The 23,168-nt window shown below is 39.0% G+C and overlaps 1 protein-coding gene across 2 annotated transcripts in view; it reads left to right on the forward strand.

Annotated features, from left to right (window-relative positions):
* The window catches only part of CDK15 (cyclin dependent kinase 15), a 98,370-nt gene that overhangs the window by 34,834 nt on the left and 40,368 nt on the right, over positions 1–23,168 (forward strand). For both annotated transcript variants that reach the window (XM_044937298.1, XM_025278005.2), the window contains exons 9-10: positions 9,742–9,835; positions 21,367–21,430. In XM_044937298.1, coding sequence (XP_044793233.1) covers positions 9,742–9,835; positions 21,367–21,430 — 158 coding nt within the window. The remainder of the gene's footprint in view (positions 1–9,741; positions 9,836–21,366; positions 21,431–23,168) is intronic.

Genomic DNA, 23,168 nt, shown 5'->3' on the forward strand with positions numbered 1-23,168 from the left:
AGTCAATGTTTGAATAGACAAAAAAAAAAAAATTTAGGGAAATGTTCCAGATTAAAGAGACTAAAGAAGCATGTCTACTAAACATAATGCATGGTCCTAGATTGGATACTGGGGAAGAAGGAGCTAAAGAACCCTCCTGGGACAATCAGTGGAACTTAAATATGGACTGTAGATTGGATAGTGGTATTGAGATCAGTATTAACTTTCCTGATTTTGATAATTGCATTGTTGTTGTGTAAAAGAATGCTTTTGTTCTTAGAAGATACATGTGGAAGTATGTAAGGGTGAAGAACCATGGTATCTGCCACTTACTCTCCACTGCTTCAGAAAAAAATTAGATAATAGATAGATGGATGATAGAAAAAATGGTAAAACCAAAAAGGCAAAGTGTTGGCAATTGGGAATCTGTTTGAAGTATATAAGACAATTCTTTCTACTGTTTTTGTAACTTTAATTTTGAAATTATTTCAAAATTAAAGGTTAGCAAAAAAAAAAGTTGAGAAAAACCTGGTGTTTCACCAAAGAGAATGAAGCAGCGCTGGCTTTGTTAGAAGCACCGCCCAGTACATAGTCAATATTCTCAGTTATTTACTTTGTGTTTGAGAAGGATGTGTATTCCCAAATTGTTGGGTACAGGACTTTACATATGTTCAAAATTTCAAGGTTGTTACTTGTGTTATTCACAATTTCTTTATATAATTTTTGTCTGTTTAAGCTATCAGGGGAAGATATATTGAAGTTGTTGATTTGTCATATTTCTATTCATTTTTCCTTTATTTACTTTGAAGCTATTTTCATCAAGTGAAAATAAATTTAAAACTGTTCATCATTCCCGCATGCACTTTAAATATTACTTTGGAATACTTTTCCTCTTTTGATACAAACCCTTTAAAGCTTTCTTTAGTGTTGGCCTGTTGGTATCAAACTCTGCTTTTGTTTCTTAAGATAAACTCTCATTGTTAAAGGTATCCCATTGCTGGGGATGTAATTCTAGATTGACATTATTTTCTCTCAGAACTTGGAGGATATTTCCCCATTTTGTCTTCCAGTGCTGCTCTTGTGAAGATTGCTTTTAGCCTAATTGTAGGGAAGTTTGCTTTTGGCCTTATTGTCTTTCTCTTTTACAGGTGATCTCCCATTTTCTCTGGATACGATAAAGAATTTTTTTTGCCTTCATTATTATGCAGTTTTCACTATAATGTGTCCATTCTTTTTACTTACCCTGTTTGGTGTATATTGTGCTTCTTCTAATTATGAATTCATGTTTTCCATCAGCCATTTTCTTTTTAGTGTTGCCTCTATTCCAGTCTCTCTTTCTGGAGCTCCAATGAAAGATTATCTTTCTATCATCCTTGGCTCTTATCCTCTCTTTCATATTTTCAGTCCCTTTAACTCTCTGTGCTACTTTTGGGTAATTTCTTCATCTACCAGTTCTTTAAACCCCTCTTAAACTATGTATCCCTTAGTTTTTGCTGAATATACTAAAGTGTATGTTATTCCACTGATAAGTGTTTCATTAATTTAATCATGAATAATGATGTGGTACTCACAGAATAAAAACTCAGTCATAAGTTCAAATTATTGTCATTACTGTTATTAATTTGATGATTGTTGTTTGTCCAGTAAAACTCAAAAAGTAATGTAGAAATAGAATAATCATTATCTTTCAGTATTTACTATAATGGTTTACTCTACATAACTGTTAGATATTACGTGTTTACATTGGGAGGAGAAGGCAATGGCACCCCACTCCAGTACTCTTGCCTGGAAAATCCCATGGACGGAGGAGCCTGGTAGGCTGCAGTCCAAGGAGTCGCTAAGAGTCGGACACGACTGAGCAACTTCACTTTCACTTTTCACTTTCATACATTGGAGAAGGAAATGGCAACCACTCCAGTGTTCTTGCCTGGAGAATCCCAGGAACGGGGGACCCTGGTGGGCTGCCGTCTATGGGGTCACACAGAGTCGGACACGACTAAAGCGACTTAGCAGGAGCAGCAGCAGCAACATTGGGAATCCTCTTCTCCTATTTTTTTTCTTTTCAGGGTGAGGAAAATGAGCAAGGAAAAGATTTCCAATTCACAATGGAAGAAAAGGCCATGCAACCCCATAGGGTACAAACTGAACGCTTTTGTAAGGAAGCAGGTGACAGTGGTTGAGCATTAGAGCCTTTGTCCTAATGAAACTAATTATAACAAGAGCCTCTCATTCATGATAAACCCTGGGACCAACAGAGTCCATGGCCCAAAGCAAACACTTAAAATATGGAAAATACACCAGTAAAACACATTGGTTATTCCCAGCACTTACAACCAGCATCCTCTAATCTCCCATCATCCTTTCCTCTCTTTCTGATACTTTTTCAGACCTAAAAAGATTTCATTAGCAACTTCAGTGGAAAAAAGAAAAAAAAAAACACCTCAATGCTTTAGGATGATTACACTTTTTGTTTTTAATTTTTGTATTGTGTTAAAATATATATAACAAAAATTACGATTTTAACTATTTTCAAATGTACAGTTCAGTGGCATCAAGTACCACCACCTCCACTATCCATATCTCCAGAACTTTTCATCATCCCAGTATGACTCTTTGTACCCATTAAACAATCACTTCTCTTTGCTCCCTCCTCTCAGTCCCTGACAACTCCTATTGTACTTCCTCTCTCTGTGAATTTGACCACTCTAGTACCTCATATAAATGCAATCATACAGTATTTGTCCCTCCATGTCTGGCTTTTTTCACTTAGCATAATATTTCCAAGGTTCATTCATATTATGGTAAACTGGGTTGTAAACAAGAATTTCCTTTGATAGTCAACTCCTCTATTCAAAACTAACTGCAGGCAGATGCTGGATTTAGAACTACAGAAAGTTATCAGTGCCTGAGGGATTCTTTATGGTCAAATCTCTTGCTGCAAACTTCCAAATATAAAGAGTGGCCCAGGGAAAAGCAAATAGAAATATCATGTCACTGCCATATATCAGGCTGCTCTGAATTAACTTCAATAGTGAAAAGTGAAATATTGACTCACTTCTCCCAACAATATTCTTATAGACTCCTTGCATCTCCCCAAACCTAAAACTCCTGAGATGGTTTATTTCTCCAGAGAATGCCTGAAGAATTTGAGGAATCTTTTTCTCTCTTATGGGAAGAATTTGCTCATGCTCAGAACAGAGAAAAGACCAGGAAAAAAGCCAGAAAAAGCAGAAAACATGTTAGCTGTTTCTTCTAACGTGACTGAAGAACCACAGTTGGAGCACGAAAATGACCCAGTGCATCTCTCCCTTCTGGAAGGATTCACTGTTTGATGTCACCAGCTCTTTTTTCCCCTGCGTGTGAAGTTTCCCTTCATCTACATGGGCTGCCCCAAGGGTATCTCCACAGAGCAGAAATCCTCTGAGAAGCCTAAAGATATGTAGGGTAAGAAGAGCCACAGGAATGAAGATTTAAGAACAAAACAGAGGAATAAAAAGAAATAGGAGCTGGCTCCCTATCTGGACATGAACGTTCAGAATACTTAAAATGTTTGCTTTAAGACTAGTCTGGGGTGGACAAAATAGATGATAGCCACACAACTTGCTTAAGAAACAAATAAAAACTATGAAAGTCACACAACTTGTTCACAAAGCAAATTTAAAAAAAAAACAGTTCTGAGGAATAAATGGAAAAAATAAGAAAGTGAGTTGTACATTTTTTAAAGAACAGTACTTATCTGAAAAAAATCTTTCCTTCTTCAAACTTAAGGTGCACAGACTTATTTTCTTTCCAGTGCACTGATATTTATGATACAAATAGTCCAGCTTCTGAAATACAATTGATTTAGGAATGTTGTGCATCTTGTAAGTATTCTAAGTGCATAAGTGCATCGCACATGCACACACACACACACACACACACACACATTCACACACACACACATATATTTTATTAGTCTGCCAGGCTCCTCTGTCCATGGAGTTCTCCAGGCAAGAATACCGGAGTGGGTAGCCATTCCCTTCTCCAAGGGATCTTCCCCACCCAGGGATCAAACCTGGGTCTCCTCATTGTAGGCAGATTCTTTACCAATTGAGCCCCCAGGGAAGCCCTTATAAAAAACCTTAGACTCTAGATTGGTAGGTGAGGAAGGTTTAATCTGTCCCTAAGTGAAACTTAAGAAGAAAGACTCAAGAAAATGTCTATATGGCACCAACCACACAAATGCAGATATAAATGGAATTTCAACCAATATTAGCATTTTATTCTTTTATGCAAACATCTCGTGTTATTTTGTAGTACTTACACAGTAGCCTTAAAGTCCAGCTTTCTCCAGTATATTTTACGTAATTGTGCCCACTGTCCTAGTGGTGTAGAAGATAAAGGACACTAAGAAATTGTGTAATGAAAAGGACTTCCTTTTTGGTTCCTCTCAGCCACCATTATAAAAGGACATAAAAAGGCAACAAGCTCTGTCTTAGCCATGAAAGCCTTTTGAGGGGAGGGAAGGCTCAGTAAACTAGCAATGACTATGGTTTGAACCTCGCTTAGAACACCCTCAAGCCTTCTGGTAATTTGTGAGCTCCTGGGGTTTCTGGAGGTGTTGTGATACTGGATGGAGAGTTGGTTCAAATCTTCAAAAGCCAGTACATTTTCATTTCTATTTTGTGTCAGTTAATAAATAATCACTTGTGTTTTATACCCATAGATACATAAATATATATTTGTGTGTGTGTTTCTTTTTCACTTCAAATTGAAATGGCTTGAGACCTTTCAAGAACACAGAGAAAGCATGAAGGGAAGTGGGTGGAGACCATTTGATGGTGTTCACCATCTCAGTTTTTCAGCTGGCTTGTCTCACAGTTGACATTGCTAGCAACCAGGATGTTTTTAAACCATCTGACAGTTTGCTATTACTTCCATTATTCTCCATGTATTGTTTAATTTACACCTTTTATATCTGTTCTTTAAAGACAAGAAGTAAAAAGAATATGAATATTTAAAAGCAAGCCAGTAAGGAGTCTTAAAACGATAATAAAGAAATAGAGGAAAACAACAGAATAGGAAAGACTAGAGATCTCTTCAAGGAAATTAGAGATACCAAGGGAACATTTCATGCAGAGATGGGCTCAATAAATGACAGAAATGGTATGGACCTAACAGAAGCAGAAGATATTAAGAAGAGGTGGCAAGAATACATAGAAGAACTATACAAAAAAAGATCTGCACGACCCAGATAATCACAATGGTATGATCACTCACCTAGAGCCAGACATCCTGGAACGTGAAGTCAAGTGGGCCTTAGGAAGTATCACTATGAACAAAGCTAGTGGAGGTGAGGGAATTCCAGTTGAGCTATTTCAAATCCTAAATGATGATGCTGTGAAAGTGCTGCACTCAATATGTCAGCAAATGTGGAAAACTCAGCAGTGGCCACAGGACTGGAAAAGGTCAGTTTTCATCCCAATCCCAAAAAAGGCAATGCCAAAGAATGCTCAAACTACCACACAATTGCACTCATCTCACACTCTAGTAAAGTAATGTTCAAAATTCTCCAAGCCAGGCTTCAGCAATATGTAAACCGTGAACTTCCAGATATTCAAGCTGAATTTAGAAAAGGCAGAGGAACCAGAGATCAAATTGCCAACATCTGTTGGATCATCAAGAAAGCAAAAGAGTTTCAGAGAAACATCTATTTCTGCTTTATTGACTATGCCATAGCCTTTGACTGTGTGGATCACAACAAACTGTGGAAAATTCTGAAAGAGATGGGAATACCAGACCACCTGACCTGCCTCTTGTAGGTCAGGAAGCAACAGTTAGAAGTGGACATGGAACAACAGACTGGTTCCAAATAGGAAAAGGAGTTCATCAAGGCTGTACATCATCACCCTGCTTATTTAACTTATATGCAGAGTACATCTTGAGCAACGCTGGGCTGGAAGAAGCACAAGCTGGAATCAAGATTGCCAGGAGAAATATCAATAACCTCAGATATGCAGATGACACCACCCTTATGGCAGAAAGTGAAGAAGAACTAAAGAGCCTCTTGATGAAAGTGAAAAAGTTGGCTTAAAGCTCAACATTCAGAAAACGAAGATCATGGCATCCGGTCCCATCACTTCATGGGAAATAGATGGGGAAACAGTGGAAACAGTGTCAGACTTTATTTTTCTGGGCTCCAAAATCACTGCAGATGGTGATTGCAGCCATGAAATTAAAAGACGCTTACTCCTTGGAAGGAAAGTTATGACCAACCTAGATAGCATATTCAAAAGCAGAGACATTACTTTGCCAACAAAGGTCCGTCTAGTCAAGGCTATGGTTTTTCCTGTGGTCATGTATGGATGTGAGAGTTGGACTGTGAAGAAAGCTGAGCACCGAAGAATTGATGCTTTTGAACTATGGTGTTGGAGAAGACTCTTGAGAGTCCCTTGGACTGCCAGGAGATCCAACCAGTCCATCCTAAAGGAGATCAGTCCTGGGTGTTCTTTGGAAGGACTGATGTAGCTGAAGCTCCAATACTTTGGCCACCTGATGCGAAGAGCTGACTCATTTGAAAAGACCCTGATGTTGGGAAAGATTGAAGGCACGAGGAAAAGGGGATGACAGAGGATGAGATGGTTAGATGGCATCACTGACTCAATGGACATGAGTTTGGGTAACTCCGAGAGTTGGTGATGGACAGGGAGGCCTGGCGTGCTGTGGTTCACGGGGTCGCAAAGAGTCTGACACAACTAAGTGACTGAACTGAACTGAACTGAATTCTAAAAATTCACCTCAAGATACTATTCACCAGATTTTTAAGAGACATTCATCTCATCAAAATTCTGTTTTCCTTTTTTGGCCATGTAGAACAGCTTGCAGGATCTTAGTCCTTTACCAGGGATTGAACCCGGGCCCTGACAACAGAAAGGTGGAGTCTTAGCCACTGGACCACCAGGGAACTCCCAAAATGCTTGTATCACACATCAGGATGTCTCTTGTACAGGAGAAATCAGTAAAACACATACAGTGGACATTTTATCCAATTAGTTTTTTAGCAACTGGGGATAAAGACAACCTGTTGTTTGAGGGGAAGAATAAAAACCTACAAAACTCAGTTTGATACCTCTTATTTATGTGTACACAAAATTCTAAGAATAAGTTAATTGACTATTTTACATGCAAACCAAATATTAAGTCATGAAAATTGTCTCTTGAAATGGTAAGATATAGTTAAATGTGCATACTTTTAAAAATATATATTCTCTCCCCAAACTAGACACAACATAAAAATTATTCTTAAGCTTGTTTATCAAGAAATCTTCTTTCTGCTACACAAAATAAATTAAATAGCATGTGTCTATAGTCAGATGGAAAAGTGAAAATGTATCATGAAAAAGTATTAGTCACTCAGTTGTGTCCAATTCTTTGAGACCCCATGGACTATACAGGGTTCTCTGTGCATAGACTTCTCCAGGCAAGAATATTGGAGTGGATAACTATTCCTTTTTTAAGGAATCTTCCCGAGCCAGAGATCGAACCTGGGTATCTTGAGTTGAAGGCAGATTCTTTACTATATTAATATAAATAATATTAAAAACCATTTAAAATTAATTTCATTATAAACCTTTAATAATATGATGATAATCAGTTCTGAATATTCATTGGATGGACTGATGCTGAAGCTGAAACTCCAATACTTTGGCCACCTGATGCGAAGATCTGACTCACTAGAAAAGACCCTGATGCTGGGAAAGATTGAAGGCAGGAGGAGAAGGGGACGACAGAGGATGAGATGGTTGGATGGCATCACCGACTCAATGAACATGAGTTTGAGTAAGCTCCAGGAGTTGGTGATGGCCAGGGAAGCCTGGCGTGCTGCAGTCCATGGGGTCACAAAGAGTTGGACATGACTGAGCTACTAAACTGAACTGAACTGAATATGATGATCTATACTAAAATGTTTTACTTAAATTTTCTTCTTTATCATGCTACAGCAAAACATCAAGATGATTAAGGAAGTTTGCAAAATTATGTGTTATGGTGAAAGAGATTTGGAGTCAAAAATCAGAAAGTATTAGACCATGGGAATAATCTCTGTAATCAGTTATTTGAAGTAAGTAAAAGTTGCTCAGTCATGTCCGATCTTTGTGACCCCATGGACTATATAGTCCATGGAATTCTCCAGACCAGAAAACTGTAGTGGGTAGCCTTTCCCTTCTCCAGGGGATCTTCCCAACCCAGGGCTAGATCCCAGGTCTCATTGGGTTCTGCATTGCAGGCAGATTGTTTAAACAGAGAATGCACATTTTAAAGGACTTCCCAGGTGGTGCTAGTGGTAAAGAACCCATCTGCCAATGAAGGAGACACAGGAGTCGTGGGAGACACAGGAGCTGAGCCACAAGGGAAGCCCCTTGAAGCATTCTCAAAAAAGTTTTGTGAGAGTAAAAATGTGTGTTACCAGCAAAATCTTACTTCTTACTGTTCCGTAGGAATTACCCTCCAGTTTGACTAAGCAGGAAAGACCATTTATTTTAAGATGCATGTGCCTGAGTGCTAAGTCGCTTCAGTCATGTCTGACTCTTTGCAACCCTATGGACTGTAGCCCGCCAGGCTCATCTGTCCATGAGATTCTCTAGGCAAGAGTCCCGGAGTGGGTTGGCATGCCCTCTCCAGGAGATCTTGCCAACCCAGGGATCAAACCCAGGACTCCTGTGTCTCCTTCATTGGCAGATGGGTTCTTTACCACTAGTACCACCTGGGAAGTCCTTTAAAATGTGCATTCTCTGTTTAAATCAGGATGCATTTCAGTCAGTAACATCTTAGGATAGCCATCAACCTTGTGACTATAGTTACCCTTGTATGTGTGTGGACATCAAACATGTCAGCATCAAAACTTGCTGAATGGGAGTCAGTGACTTTGAAGACAGAAGAGCTTTCTTTCTTTCTTTATTTTTTAACTCTTAGGAAACCAAATGGTTGTGGAGAATAAGTGAATCAGACATATTTAGGAATATTTTTTAAGTTGGAATCAAAAGTGTAACTTGTAATTGCAAGGTCAGCCTAGGAGCCCAGCACCAATAACTCTTAGCTCTTTTATTTTAAGAAATAAGGATTATTTTAAGAAATGCTGTATCATCAAAAACTCCTGGACAATACCATCAAAGGACGATATCATGGATATAAACACAGCCATTAAACAATCTTTGTCAAATGCTGAATGTGAGAAAGTTTGACGAGTACCTGAATCAATTTCTTTCATTTAATATTTTTCATTGTACAAGTATGATAGTTGATGAAATAATCTGTCTGATTAAATTTGTAACAGCCCTTCCAATGAGTATAAAAGAGACATTCTGATCATGTCATAGTTTAACTTGTGGGTTTTGGGGTTTTTTTTGGTTTCTTAAAAGTACATACAATAATGATGCTTCTTACAATGATAGCACCTTAGATTCAGTGAAAGAGGGTATTCAGTTTGGAGACTCAGTATTTTCTCCCTCTCTCATAAAATAGATAGTGAATGAGCTTGAATGAACTAAAATGTTTGCTATCTATACTGTGATCCTAAATGCCCAATGCGTTCCATTTTAACAAAAAGCTGCAAGCTGTTCTTATCTTTGTTTAACATAGGGACTTTTTTTGCCAAGACTTTTCATAGTGCATGGCCCATATTTAATTATCCTTAAAATATTTCTTAAGAGATGAAATGCTAGTAGTTCTGTTTTGCATGTATGGTTTCCTTGAAAGTATCAGGTTGACTCTTATTTCCTTTGTTAGGGGTGCAGGCTGCATCTTTATTGAAATGTTCCAGGGTCAACCATTGTTTCCTGGGGTTTCCAACATCCTTGAACAGCTGGAGAAGATCTGGGAGGTAAGAGAAGAATTCCTCTTAGGAAGAAAAAATATATGCATATAAAACTTTGAACCAAATTTGCCTTAGAAACAAATGAAGCAGTCCATCTGCTTTGAGAAATTAAGCCATATTTTGAGGTTGTGGAAACTGTGGTGTTTGCCAGGGGCTTAAGCACCTAGGGAATGAGTGGTTAGGAACCCCCCCCCCCTTTTGTCCCATGGATGCCCTTGAATCCTCCTGCTCCTGATGACTATTATCTTAACATCCCAGGGCAATTTCTGCCATTACTAACCTTCCCTGCAACCCCCAGGTCTAATTCTACCACATATTTGGCCATGGATCTTTGTCAACTGAAGATAAAACACTACATTTTCACAGAGCCCTGATAAAACAAAATGTTAGCTTCCCATGTTAGTGTGAGAGAAATATACTACTTATGCTCCAAAACTAGATTTCTAAGGTGACAGGATGCTTATGTATGTGTGTTTCCACTTCTTTATTCATTTTTTATCCCTCCCTCATTTGCACCATTGGGGCTTCCCTGGTGGCTCAGTGGTAAAGAATCTGCCTGCAATGCAGGAGACTCAGATTCGATCCCTGGGTTGGGAAGATTCCCTTAAGGCTGGCATGGCAACCCACTCCAGTGAGTATTCTAGCCTGGAGAATCCCATGGACAGAGGAGCCTGGCTATAGTCCATAGATAGGGTTGCAAAGAGTCAGACACAACTGAAGCAACTTAGCACGCACATGCACACAGTTGCACATTATGTACTTCATTTTTATGTCCCTTGTAGCTTATATTTTTGGATTTCCCTGGTGGTTCAGTGGTAAAGAATTCGCTTGCCAATGCAGGAGATGACAGTTTGATCCCTGGGTCAGGAAGATCCCCTGGAGAAGAAAATGGCAATCCACTCCAGTATTCTTGTCTGGGAAATCCCAAGGATAGACGATCCTGGCAGGCTACCATCCATGGGGTCACAAAAGACTTGGACATGACTTAGCGACTAAACAACAATAGTGATAGTCATTTACATATGGCTCTCTTTTTCTGATGATTTTTAAATTGTGGTTAAATATATAGAGAGAGCATAAAATTTACCATTCTAACCATTTTTAAGAGTACAGTTCATAACATTAAATACATTCACCTTGCTGTGCAACCATCACCAGCATCCATTTCCAAAACTTTTCATCATCCCCAACAGCAGCTCTGTATCCATTCAACCAGCCCCCATTTTCCTGCCCCTAGCCACTGGTAACCTCTCATCTACATTCTGTCTGTATGAAATTGCCCATTCTAGGTTTTCATATAAGTGGAATCATACAGTATTTGTCCTTTGTGTCTGGCTTATTTCACTTAGCATAATGTTTTCAAGATCCATCCATATTGTAGCATGTATCAAGTACTTTAAACTGGGATGGGTAGGGTATTCCTTGTATCCTGGATTCTGATTCCTTTAAGTTTGCTTGTTTCAAGCAAGCATCTAGAGCATTCTTGCTAACAGCCTCCCAATCAGGTATCTGGGGAAATAATGCAAAGTGGGATTTTTGTGTGCAGGTGAGGAAACTTATCTTTTCTCAAACTCTTCGTGATTTTGACTTAATGTCATCAAACATTTTGCCTTGCAGGAATAATATAAAATTTCATTTTTGAATTATGTTTCCACTGTGGAGTCCTTCATTTATTAAAAATTTTAAAAAGCTGGGGACTTCCCTGGTGGTCCAGTGGCTAAGACCCTATGCTTCCAATGCAGGGAGCCCAGGTTTGATCCCTGTTCAGGGAATTAGATCTCACATGCCACAACAAAAGATCCATTGTGCTGCAACTGAGACCTGGCACAGCCAAATAAAAATAAATAAATAAATATTTGTAAAAGCCCATGTAAAGAACACTTATATCATTTTTTTAAGTTGAATTTTACAACACGAAGGTGAGGATAATCCTTAGGAAACTTTGAGGAAAAGGGAAGAGTTAGTTGCTAGTGTCTGGAGGGTCAGTGACTCACATTTATGAAGATATTCGGTGCAAACCAGTCTAGTGCTACAGATTCATGACCCAGAAAACACAGTGTGTTGTGAATGCTAAAATAAAATGTCCTTTGTGAAATTCAGATGTTTTATAGAGATTAATCACTGCCATTAAGCTTTCTTTTGGAAACATGGAGGATATAATGGAGGAACACAGGACAAATTGGGAAACATTCACACACTTAAAAAAATTTCAAGCCAAAAGATTTTTCTTTCTCAAAATTTCCCTGCAAGCACTGTTTATAATAGCCAGGTCATGGAAGCAACCTAGATGTCCATCAGCAGATGAATGGATAAGAAAGCTGTGGTACATATACACAATGGAGTATTACTCAGCCATTAAAAAGAATACATTTGAATCAGTTCTAATGAGGTGGGTGAAACTGGAGCCTATTATACAGAGTGAAGTAAGCCAGAAAGAAAAACACCAATACAGTATACTAACGCATATATATGGAATTTAGAAAGATGGTAACAATAACCCTGTATATGAGATAGCAAAAGAGGCACTGATGTATAGAACAGTCTTTTGGACTCTGTGGGAGAGGGAGAAGGTGGGATGATTTGGGAGAATGGCATTGAAACATGTATAATATCATATATGAAACGAGTCGCCAGTCCAGGATCGATGCACAATACTGGATGCTTGGTGCATTGGGATGACCCAGAGGGATGGTACAGGGAGGGAAGAGGGAGGAGGGTTCAGGATGGGGAACACGTGTATACCTGTGGCAGAATCATGTTGATATATGGCAAAACCAATATAATATTGTAAAGTTAAAAAATAAAGAAAAAAAAAGAAGTTTTAAATTAAAAAAAAAAATTTCCCTGCAAGACTGATAAATGCTACTGATAAATGCTACCTTCAAAAATTATCACTGGATTCCATAACATCATCTAAGCTGAAGGTTCAGTTCAGTTCCGTTCAGTTGCTCAGTCGTGTCCGACCCTTTGTGACCCCATGAATCGCAGCACACCAGGCCTCTCTGTCCATCACCAATTCCTGGAGTTCACCCAAACTCATGTGCCTCTAGTCGGTGATGCCATCCAGCCATCTCATCCTCTGTCATCCCCTTCTCCTCCTGTCCCCAATCCCTCCCAGCATCAGAGTCTTTTCCAATGAGTCAACTCTTCGCATGAGGTGGCCAAAGTACTGGAGTTTCAGCTTTAGCATCAGTCCTTCCAAAGAACACCCAGGACTGACCTCCTTTAGAATGGACTGGTTGGATCTCCTGGCAGTCCAAGGGACTCTCAAGAGTCTTCTCCAACACCACAGTTCAAAAGCATCAATTCTTCGGCGCTCAGCTTTCTTCACAGTCCAACTCTCACATCCATACATGACCACAGGAAAAACCATAGCCTTGACTAGACGGACCTTTGTTGGCAAAGTAATGTCTCTGCTTTTGAATATGTTATCTAGGTTGGTCATAACTTTCCTTCCAAGGAGTAAGCGTCTTTTAATTTCATGGCTGCAGTCACCATCTGTAGTGATTTTGAAGCCCCGAAAAATAAAGTCTGACACTGTTTCCACTGTTTCCCCATCTATTTCCCATGAAGTGGTGGGACCGGATGCCATGATCTTCGTTTTCTGAATGTTGAGCTTTAAGCCAACTTTTTCACTCTCCACTTTCACTTTCATCAAGAGGCTTTTTAGTTCCTCTTCACTTTCTGCCATAAGGGTGGTGTCATCTGCATATCTGAGGTTACTGATATTTCTCCTGGCAATCTTGATTCCAGCTTGTGCTTCTTCCAGTCCAGCGTTTCTCAGGATGTACTCTGCATATAAGTTAAATAAACAGGGTGACAATATACAGCCTTGATGAACTCCTTTTCCTATTTGGAACCAGTCTGTTGTTCCATGTCCAGTTCTAACTGTTGCTTCCTGACCTGCATACAAATTTCTCAAGAGGCAGATCAGGTGGTCTGGTATTCCCATCTCTTGAAGAATTTTCCACAGTTTATTGTGATGCACACAGTCAAAGGCTTTGGCATAGTCAACAAAGCAGAAATAGATGTTTTTCTGGAACTCTCTTGCTTTTTGGAGCCCCCAAAAAATAAAGTCTGACACTGTTTCCACTGTTTCCCCGTGTATTTCCCATGAAGTAATGGGGCCAGATGCCATGATCTTAGTTTTCTGAATGTTGAGCTTTCAGCCAACTTTTTCATTCTCCTCTTTCACTTTCATCAAGTGGCTTTTTAGTTCCTTTTCACTGTCTGCCATAAGGGTGGTGTCATCTGCATATCTGAGGTTATTGATATTTCTCCTGGCAATCTTGATTCCAGCCTGTGCTTCTTCCAGTCCAGCGTTTCTCAGGATGTACTCTGCATATAAGTTAAATAAGCAGAGTGACAATATACAGATTTGATGAACTCCTTTTCCTATTTGGAACCAGTCTGTTGTTCCATGTCCAGTTCTAACTGTTGCTTCCTGACCTGCATATAGGTTTCTCAAGAGGCAGGTCATGTGGTCTGGTATTCCCATCTCTTTCAGAATTTTCCACAGTTTATTGTGATCCACACAGTCAAAGGCTTTGGCATAGTCAGTAAAGCAGAAATAGACATTTTTCTGAAACTCTCTTGCTTTTTCCATGATCCATTGGATGTTGGCAATTTGATCTCTGGTTCCTCCGCCTTTTCTAAAACCAGCTTGAACATCTGGAAGTTCACAGATCACGTATTGCTGAAGCCTGGCTTGGAGAATTTTGAGCATTACTTCACTAGCGTGTGAGATGACTACAATTGTGTGGTAGTTTGAGCATTCTTTGGCATTGCCTTCTTTGGGATTGGAATGAAAACTGACCTTTTCCGGTCTTGGGGCCACTGCTGAGTTTTCCAAATTTGCTGGCATATTAAGTGCAGCACTTTCACAGCATCATCATTTAGGATTTGAAATAGCTCAACTGGAATTCCCTCACCTCCACTAGCTTTGTTCGTAGTGATGCTTTCTAAGGCCCACTTGACTTCACATTCCAGGATGTCTGGCTCTAGGTCAGTGATCACACCATTGTCATTATCTTGGTTGTGAAGATCTTTTTTGTACAGTTCTGTGTATTCTTGCCACCTCTTCTTAATATCTTCTGCTTCTGTTAGGTCCATACCATTTCTGTCCTTTATCGAGCCCATCTCTGCATGAAATGTTCCCTTGGTATCTCTAATTTCCTTGAAGAGATCTCTAGTCTTTCCCATTCTATTGTTTTCCTCTATTTCTTTGCATTGATTGCTGAGGAAAGCTTTCTTATCTCTCCTTGCTATTCTTTGGAACTCTGCATTCAGATGCTAATATCTTTCCTTTTCTCCTTTGCTTTTTGCTTCTCTTCTTTTCACAGCTATTTGTAAGGCCTCCCCAGACAGCCATTTTCCTTTTTTGCATTTCTTTTCCATGGGGATGGTCTTGATCCCTGTCTCCTATACAATGTCATGAACCTCCGTCCATAGTTCATCAGGCACTCTCTCTATCAAATCTAGTCCCTTAGATCTATTTCTCACTTCCACTGTATAATCATAAGGAATTTGATTTAGGTCTAGTGGTTTTCCCTACTTTCTTCAATTTGAGTCTGAATTTGGCAATAAGGATCTGAGCCACAGTCAGCTCCCGGTCTTGTTTTTGTTGACTGTATAGAGCTTCTCCATCTTTGGCTGCATAGAATATAATCAATCTGATTTTGGTGTTGACCATCTGGTGATGTCCATACGTAGAGTCTTCTCTTGTGTTGTTGGAAGAGGGTGTCTGCTATGACCAGTGTGTTCTCTTGGCAAAACTCTATTAGCCTTTGCCCTGCTTCATTCCGTACTCCAAGGCCAAATTTGCCTATTACCCCAGGTGTTTCTTGACTTCCTACTTTTGCATTCCAGTCCCCTATAATGAAAAGGACATCGTTTTGGGTGTTAGTTCTAAAAGGTCTTGTAGGTCTTCATAGAACCATTCAACTTCAGCTTCTTCAGTGTTACTGGTTGGGGCATAGACTTGGATTACTGTGATATTGAATGGTTTGCCTTGGAAATGAACAGAGATCATTTTGTCGTTTTTGAGATTGCATCCAAGTACTCCATTTCAGACTTTTTTGTTGACCAAGATGGCTACTCCATTTCTTCTAAGGAATTCCTGCCCACAGTAGTAGATATAATGGTTATCTGAGTTAAATTCACCCATTCCAGTCCATTTTAGTTTGCTGATTCCTAGAATGTCGACATTCACTCTTGCCATCTCCTGTTGGACTACTTCCAATTTGCCTTGATTCATGGACCTGACATTCCAGGTTCCTATGTAATATTGCTCTTTACAGCACTGGACCTTGCTTCTATCACCAGTCACATCCACAACTGGGTGTTGTTTTTGCTTTGGCTCCATCCCTTCATTCTTTCTGGAGTTATTTCTCCACTGATCTCCAGTAGCATATTGGGCCCCTACCGACCTGGGGAGTTCCTCTTTCAGTATCCTATCATTTTGCCTTTTCATACTGGAGGTAGCCTAATGTAAATAACAGCTTTTAAGTTGCACATTTGAATTCTAGCCATTTTTCAGCTAAATGAATGTGTGCAAGTTATATAGTCCCTCTGAGCTTCAGTTTCCTCTTCTGTTACATGGGGCTGGTGATAATGATTTTATAACTTTGCTTTGAGAATTTTAAAAGAGCACATGAGTAACAAGCACCATGTGCCCTAAGTGCTTAGCAAATGTTTGCTGTCTTTCTCTCTCTCAGAAATTATTTTCGTAGTGATGTTTCAAAGACCAACCAAACGGTTGACAGGCATTTCCTAATATTTAACCTAATTGTTCTATTCTCTCTGTTAGTTTCTTGTCCACATTAGAGGAAGCAGAATTAACCCTGCCTAGATCTGACCCTGTAAAAGTGATCTTTTACACACTTGAAAAGTTTTTCCCATTCATTTAATCAGGAAGCAATATCATTGGGTACTCATTATCTTATAAGATGTTACAAAACATTGGAAAAATGGAAAGAATGGAAAAACACATAATCTGTGCTTTCAACTGTTGTTCGGTCTAGGTGGGGTGATGGGTGGTATATAAGTAAATACATGTAAAACAAACATGAACTATGTATAGATGCAAAAGATGAATGTATAACTAGATAGTTAACAACAATTATAATAGTGAGATAAGGTATGCCATCAGGATATTTGAAAAGTTGTATATAAATTGGTTTTTTAAAACATTACTTCCTATTTTTAAATGATTGTGTTCTTAAAGCAATCATTTTATAGTTCTTTGCATTTAGTGCAGCCCTTAGAAATCATAGAACACAGAGAATGAGTTACGACACTTCCCAGAATCTGATGGTTTTCTAGTTATTGGTTCAGGTTTCCAGGACTGGTCTTGGTGACTGTCCCTGACCATGTGAAGGATGTTTTAGGTATTAATAACTCGGTAAGTGAGAAGTTTGGACTTGTATCTGGACATAAAATACCCAAACATGAGTGATGCAACCAAAGCAAGCACATCTTAACAAATGGGTCCAACAGGTCTTACCCAGGAAGCCATGTTCATGTCGAACATTATGCTTATCACACTGCAATAAATCAGAAGGACTTTATTTTGACATTTATGACAACTCATTACAAATTTAAAACAAGTAAACACATTAGAAATAACACTGGCATGGTGTTAGAGTCGCGAGTTCAGAACTCAGCTCTAACTTGAGGTTAGGAGGTAAAGCAAGCCTCACAACCTAACTTCTTGGGTCTTTAGTGTCTTCTGGTGTATTTGGTTTTCTGACTCCTGAACTTGTGACCTCTTTGAACAAAGTGTTATGAGAATATTGTAGCTCCTATCATTTTTAATCATAACATTCTTCTCTGTTTATTAAGTCTCCCCCTCCTCTACTTCTGAAGTTATTTCTCAAGCTTATAGACTTGCCTAGCTCATTGTTGCACTCCAGTACTCTTGCCTGGAAAATCCCATGGACGGGGGAGCCTGGTAGGCTGCAGTCCATGGGGTCACGTAGAGTCAGACACGACTGATTGACTTCACTTTCAGCAGCAGCAGCAGCTCATTGTTGAGCTTCAGACTGTACTGATCAGGAGATAGTTCCATATTGCTTAGCTGTCCTTACTGGGCACCAGGAGGTCAGATTCATTATGTCTCATTTCCCCCCTTCTTCTGTCCAAGCAGGTAGAGACCCCAGTTTTGTTACCACATCTATAGTTTCATGCTCTGAGAACAAGGAAAAAACATATTCATCAGTGTGTTGTCTATTATACTATTACATCCCAAGTAGTTTGGAAATTCAAACACTACAAATGACTCCTGAATTGTGTTTTACTAAAAATGGTGTACATAGACAAAAAAGGAAAGCTGCTTCAGTCTCTGTGATATTTGATGTAGGGACTAGTGGATATCTCCCAACCTCTAATCACAACTTTTCTTTACATTTATTCTGAGATCTCATTCTTGGGAAGTCTTGAAGCTTTATTTTATCATCTTTCTGAAATACCCCTAGGTGTGTATGTGTGTGTGTATGTTTACACCTGAATGGCTGTTATCAATTTTTGATCAATTTTTTAGAAATCTAATTCTTTCAATAAATATTTTTAGCAAATAATACCAGATGTAGCTCTAAAATCCAAATAAAATAAACTATGCAGACTTTAAAGCCATTAATCAAAATGCCTTCAGTTTCCATTTCAACAAAGGCAGAAAACAACCTCTGCAGCCCACTGTGGTTTCAAACATAGCACTCACTAACTGCCTTTTAAGAGCCTTCAGGGAGAGAGTAAATCAACTATTTTTGGTTTTCAGTTTCCCAGTCAGTGAAGTGGAGATTTAGTAATTTTCTCAAGTGAAAATGAACTCAATAATTTTCAAATAAAAACTGAGCATCAAATTTCCAAATAAAGGATATTGAATTTTTGTTTAAACTTTTAAAATCTCAAAGCTTAAAGCTTTTAGCACAATCTTCTAAAATTGTTGGCATCCATTGTTGGCTTTAATTACACAATAATATAATACCAAGTAGCCAACAATTCTGGTAACTTTTGCCTTAGAGAAAATATGGATGCGGTCATTATTTATTTCCTTTATTGCTTTCTCTTCATTATCTTTGCTTTCTTGTCATTTTCTTGCTAGGCAACAGAGATGTAGGGGTATTTGTGAATCATTCTGCCCACTTGTTTACACACACATCTGTGCAAATACATAAGATGGCAGTTTAGCAAAGAAGAATTAACTCCCCATCCTTTGGCCCTCTCCCACAAAAGAAGAATTAGTCCAGTTGGTTTTTGAAAATGGATTCCAGGATTCTCAGTGTTCCCTCTGGCTCGGGGTGGCCGATAGGAAAAGCTCATAATCCTCTCAATAGCTTTTCAATTTGTTTAGGGAATGGATCAAAGAAAGAAGCTTCTACTGGGTGGCTTGATTTATTATTATTATTATTATATGAGGGAAAATGGCACTTTGGTATCTTTTGTTTGAGGACAAGCTTAACAGGTACCACAAATTATACTTCTCAGCCAGAGTCCTACTCAGCTAACTGGTGGATATTAAGAGGCTTCCAGATTCCTTATAAATTTTTATCAGTCGAGGCTTCCCAGGTGGTGCAATGATAAAGAATCTACCTGCCAGTGCAAGAGACACAAGAGACACAGGTTCATTGGTAAGATCACCTGGAGTAGGAAATCAGTCATTGTTGGGCAGTTGATTTCCTGCCATAACAATTGGGCCAGCATCTGTCTCCAGCATTTTACAAATGGATTCACTAGGCTTCTTCTATGAGAGATGCTTGTATTGAGGTATGCTTCCCAGAAGAGCTATATTGTAGTGGTGTATGAAAGCTACTAATGTTTCATTAGTATTTCACAAAAACAATATTATTCTAGCTCCCAACTGATACTGAGCATTTATGATTATCTTAAAAGAATGGTAAGGTTTTGTCTACAAGGGAACTCAGAGTAACAGAATCATTTAAAATCTGACTTATTTTGACTTAAATTCTAAAAGATTTTTCTTTTCATAGTAATTAAAAAGTAAAGCTTCAGTTTAGTAATCCAAAGCATAAGTGAGCTCTTTTTCAAGCAATGTTGTTACTATTATGATCCACCAGTTAAAAACCAAACACTATATTCCAAACTGCTGGGCCACAGAGAAAAGAAGCAGATAAGATGAATTCAGTAGAAAAGACTAGAGTTAGGTTTAGAATCATTTTTAGCCAACATTCCACTGTCTAAAGGTCAGTAATCTGAATCCTTTTTAATTTGAGCACATTGGTGAACAGCTGAATGCCCATGCTGAGGCATCATTTAAACTGTCAAGTGTCTCCTGTTGAGATATATATATATATATATATATATATATACAGAGAGTTATCTGATGTAAGGCAAAGGGACACTTTGCCACTCACGTCTTTCTATATTTCCAACTCCGAAGATAGCATCCCAATGTATGGTGATCATGCACTACATACAGTAGACATACTTCATTTTATTGCGCTTTAATTTATTGCACTTTGCAGACATTGCTTTTTTAAAACAAATTGAAGGTTTGCAGCAACACTGTCTTGTCAGATGATGGGTAGCAATTTTTTAGCAAGGAAGCATTTTTAAAATTAAGGTATGTACATTGGTTTTTAAATTAAGGTATGCACATTGTTCTGTTACACACTTAATAGACCATAGTATAGTGTAAACATAACTTTTATATATACTGGGAAACCAAAAAATTTGTGTGACTCACATTATTACAGTATTAGCTTTATTGTCGTGGTCTGGAATTAAACCCAAAATATCTCTGAGGTATACCTGTAGATATTTAGGGATGAGAATATGACTTTAAGTAGGGTTATATGATCTGTATTAGTCAGGGTTCTCCACAGAAACAGAACCAATGGGAGATATGGAGGGGTGTGTGTGTGTGTGTATGTGTATACACATGAGCCAAGTCCCATGATATTTTATATACATATATATATAGTGATTTATCATGGGAATTGGCTCATGTGATTTCATGGAGGCTGAGATATGTCCTCTGCAAGCTGGAAAACCAGGAAAGCTGGTGGTATAAGTCAGTTTAAGGGGACCACTGGTATAAGTCCCAGAATCTGAAGACCAGAGAACTAGGAGCTCCAAAGGCAAGAGAAAATGGATGACCCAGCTCAAAGAGAGAGATAAAAAATTTGTGCTTCCTCCACTCTTTTGTTCTCTTCAGGCCCTCTATCGATTAGATGATGCCACCCAAATTGGTGAGGGCAGGTCTCTTTATTCCGTCTACGGATTCAAATACTAATCTCTTCCAGAAACACCCTCACAGTCACACTCAGAAATAATGTTTTATCGACTGTCTTGGGCATCCTTTAGTGCAGTCAAGTTGACACACAGGACAATGGAAATATACTGCAATTTTGCCTGGGAAACTACAAATGTTGGAAACACTAAAATTTCTTTCTTGTACACATCAGCTGGCACAATGTGATATACATTCGGTTTTTCCCTGTTCCTCCCCGATGTGTCCTCCATGTCTCCACACCTGCTCCATCCACTTCATCTCTCCCCGCATCTTTGTCTTTATATAGGTGCTGGGAGTCCCTACAGAGGATACCTGGCCTGGAGTTTCCAAGCTACCTAACTACAACCCAGGTAATACTGATTTGAGCTTCCAAAAGCTCTGTGAGTTATCAGTGTAAGAGCACTGGCCACACAGACAAGGTATTTTCCTTTAATTGTTAACAGTGTAGACAGATATTTAGACTCTTATATTCCCTGACTAATCTTTTTATGAGAAAAACATTGAAATAGTAGTTGAGGTTAGATCAGTTTTCCAACTCTGTAAAACACAAGTAACAAGCGGAATAACAATTGGGAATGACTATTACTGTGGACTCCACATCCATTTCCAAACACCCAATGGTTTAAATAGAAAACTCAAAAGAAGGTCTCATTTTTGAGCCCAATGACTATCATTGAGTCTATTTGCTAGATTATTGTACTTCATAAAGTATAAAAAGAAAGCTATAGGGGAAGTAGAGGCTCCCTGGGCCTAGGACAGGCCAGGTAAGATGTCTCTAGATTATACAAGAGTTCATCCATTGTCTCTAGACCTAACACTTTGTCATTTTCTGTCCCGTATTTGGCCCTCCAAGACTGGCTCCTGGGGATGGATTTGGAAGTGTTGCAAGTATTCCAAGGGGGATGTTTTTGAGAAATGGTCCCAAGGACATGCCAGAGAGGTCAGATTACCCAGTTGTCACTTCAAGGACATTGAAACAAAAGAGAGAAGGCAAGCAATGAGCTATAGGATGAAGGACCACATCATGGCCATACCAGAGCTGGACTCTAGCAGGCAGGATTAAAGGGGAGGTAGATATGTATAGTGCGGGAGACCTGGGTTTGATCCCTGGGTTGGGAAGATCCCCTGGAGAAGGTAAAGACTACCCACTCCAGTATTCTGGCCTGGAGAATTCCATGAACTGTATAGTCCATGGGGTCGCAAAAAGTCGGACATGACTGAATGACGTTCACTTTCACTTTCAGATATGTACACGATTAGGGAGAATGTGGCCCAAGTTTGATTTTTCAGTCTTTATATCCTTCCATTGTCCCATAACTAAAAATGGAATTTCCCCAAATTGTTGTATTACTAACTTTGGTATGAGGGGGTTTTTATGAGAGTAAGAAATTGTAAGAAAATTTAAAAGGCAATTTAAGTGGAAAACAAAAGACATAGAAGGCTAATTTTCATTTTTCCTCCAGCATCTAATACTTTTACTCAAACAGCTGTATATAGGGTTCAGTCATCTTGAACTGACTAAGATTATGGAACACCTACAGCAGCTAAAGACCAACTCTAAAATCATTTCAGTTGCTTTGTGAATGATCTATATGCATTGCTAGATGGGGTTTGGATCATTACAAATAGTTTGCCATTTCTAATTAGCACTTGAGAAAAATGTCACTCTCTCACCTCAGGGCTTGGAATAATGCCTTTTCCATTTGGTCTGAGACAGAAAGAAAAAAGACCAGGCTTCTCGTAGAGATGATGGTCCAGTTGACAATAAAGCCTATCTCCAGGTGCTTCAGTTTCTAGGAGAACTGGGTCTCATCTTTTCCCACCCTGCCTGTACCCCTCCCTACCTACTCTGCTCTCCAGGTGAAAATGGGACCCCTCAGCTTCCTAAAGTAGGTGCAGGCAGAAGTTTAGGGTCACAGATGGGTTGTAAAAAATAATTGGAATGATCTCAACACAAAGCTGCCACGGTGAGCATATGCTATTCCCTCAAACTTGAACTATTTGGGTTTCAGGTTGATTCCAGCAATAAACAGTGATCCTTGGTGAGAACAATAATGAAAGGAACTTGTCCAAAATGCTTTCCTGCCA

Source organism: Bubalus bubalis, chromosome 2 (genome assembly GCF_019923935.1).
Source record: "Bubalus bubalis isolate 160015118507 breed Murrah chromosome 2, NDDB_SH_1, whole genome shotgun sequence".
Lineage (NCBI taxonomy): Eukaryota > Metazoa > Chordata > Mammalia > Artiodactyla > Bovidae > Bubalus > Bubalus bubalis.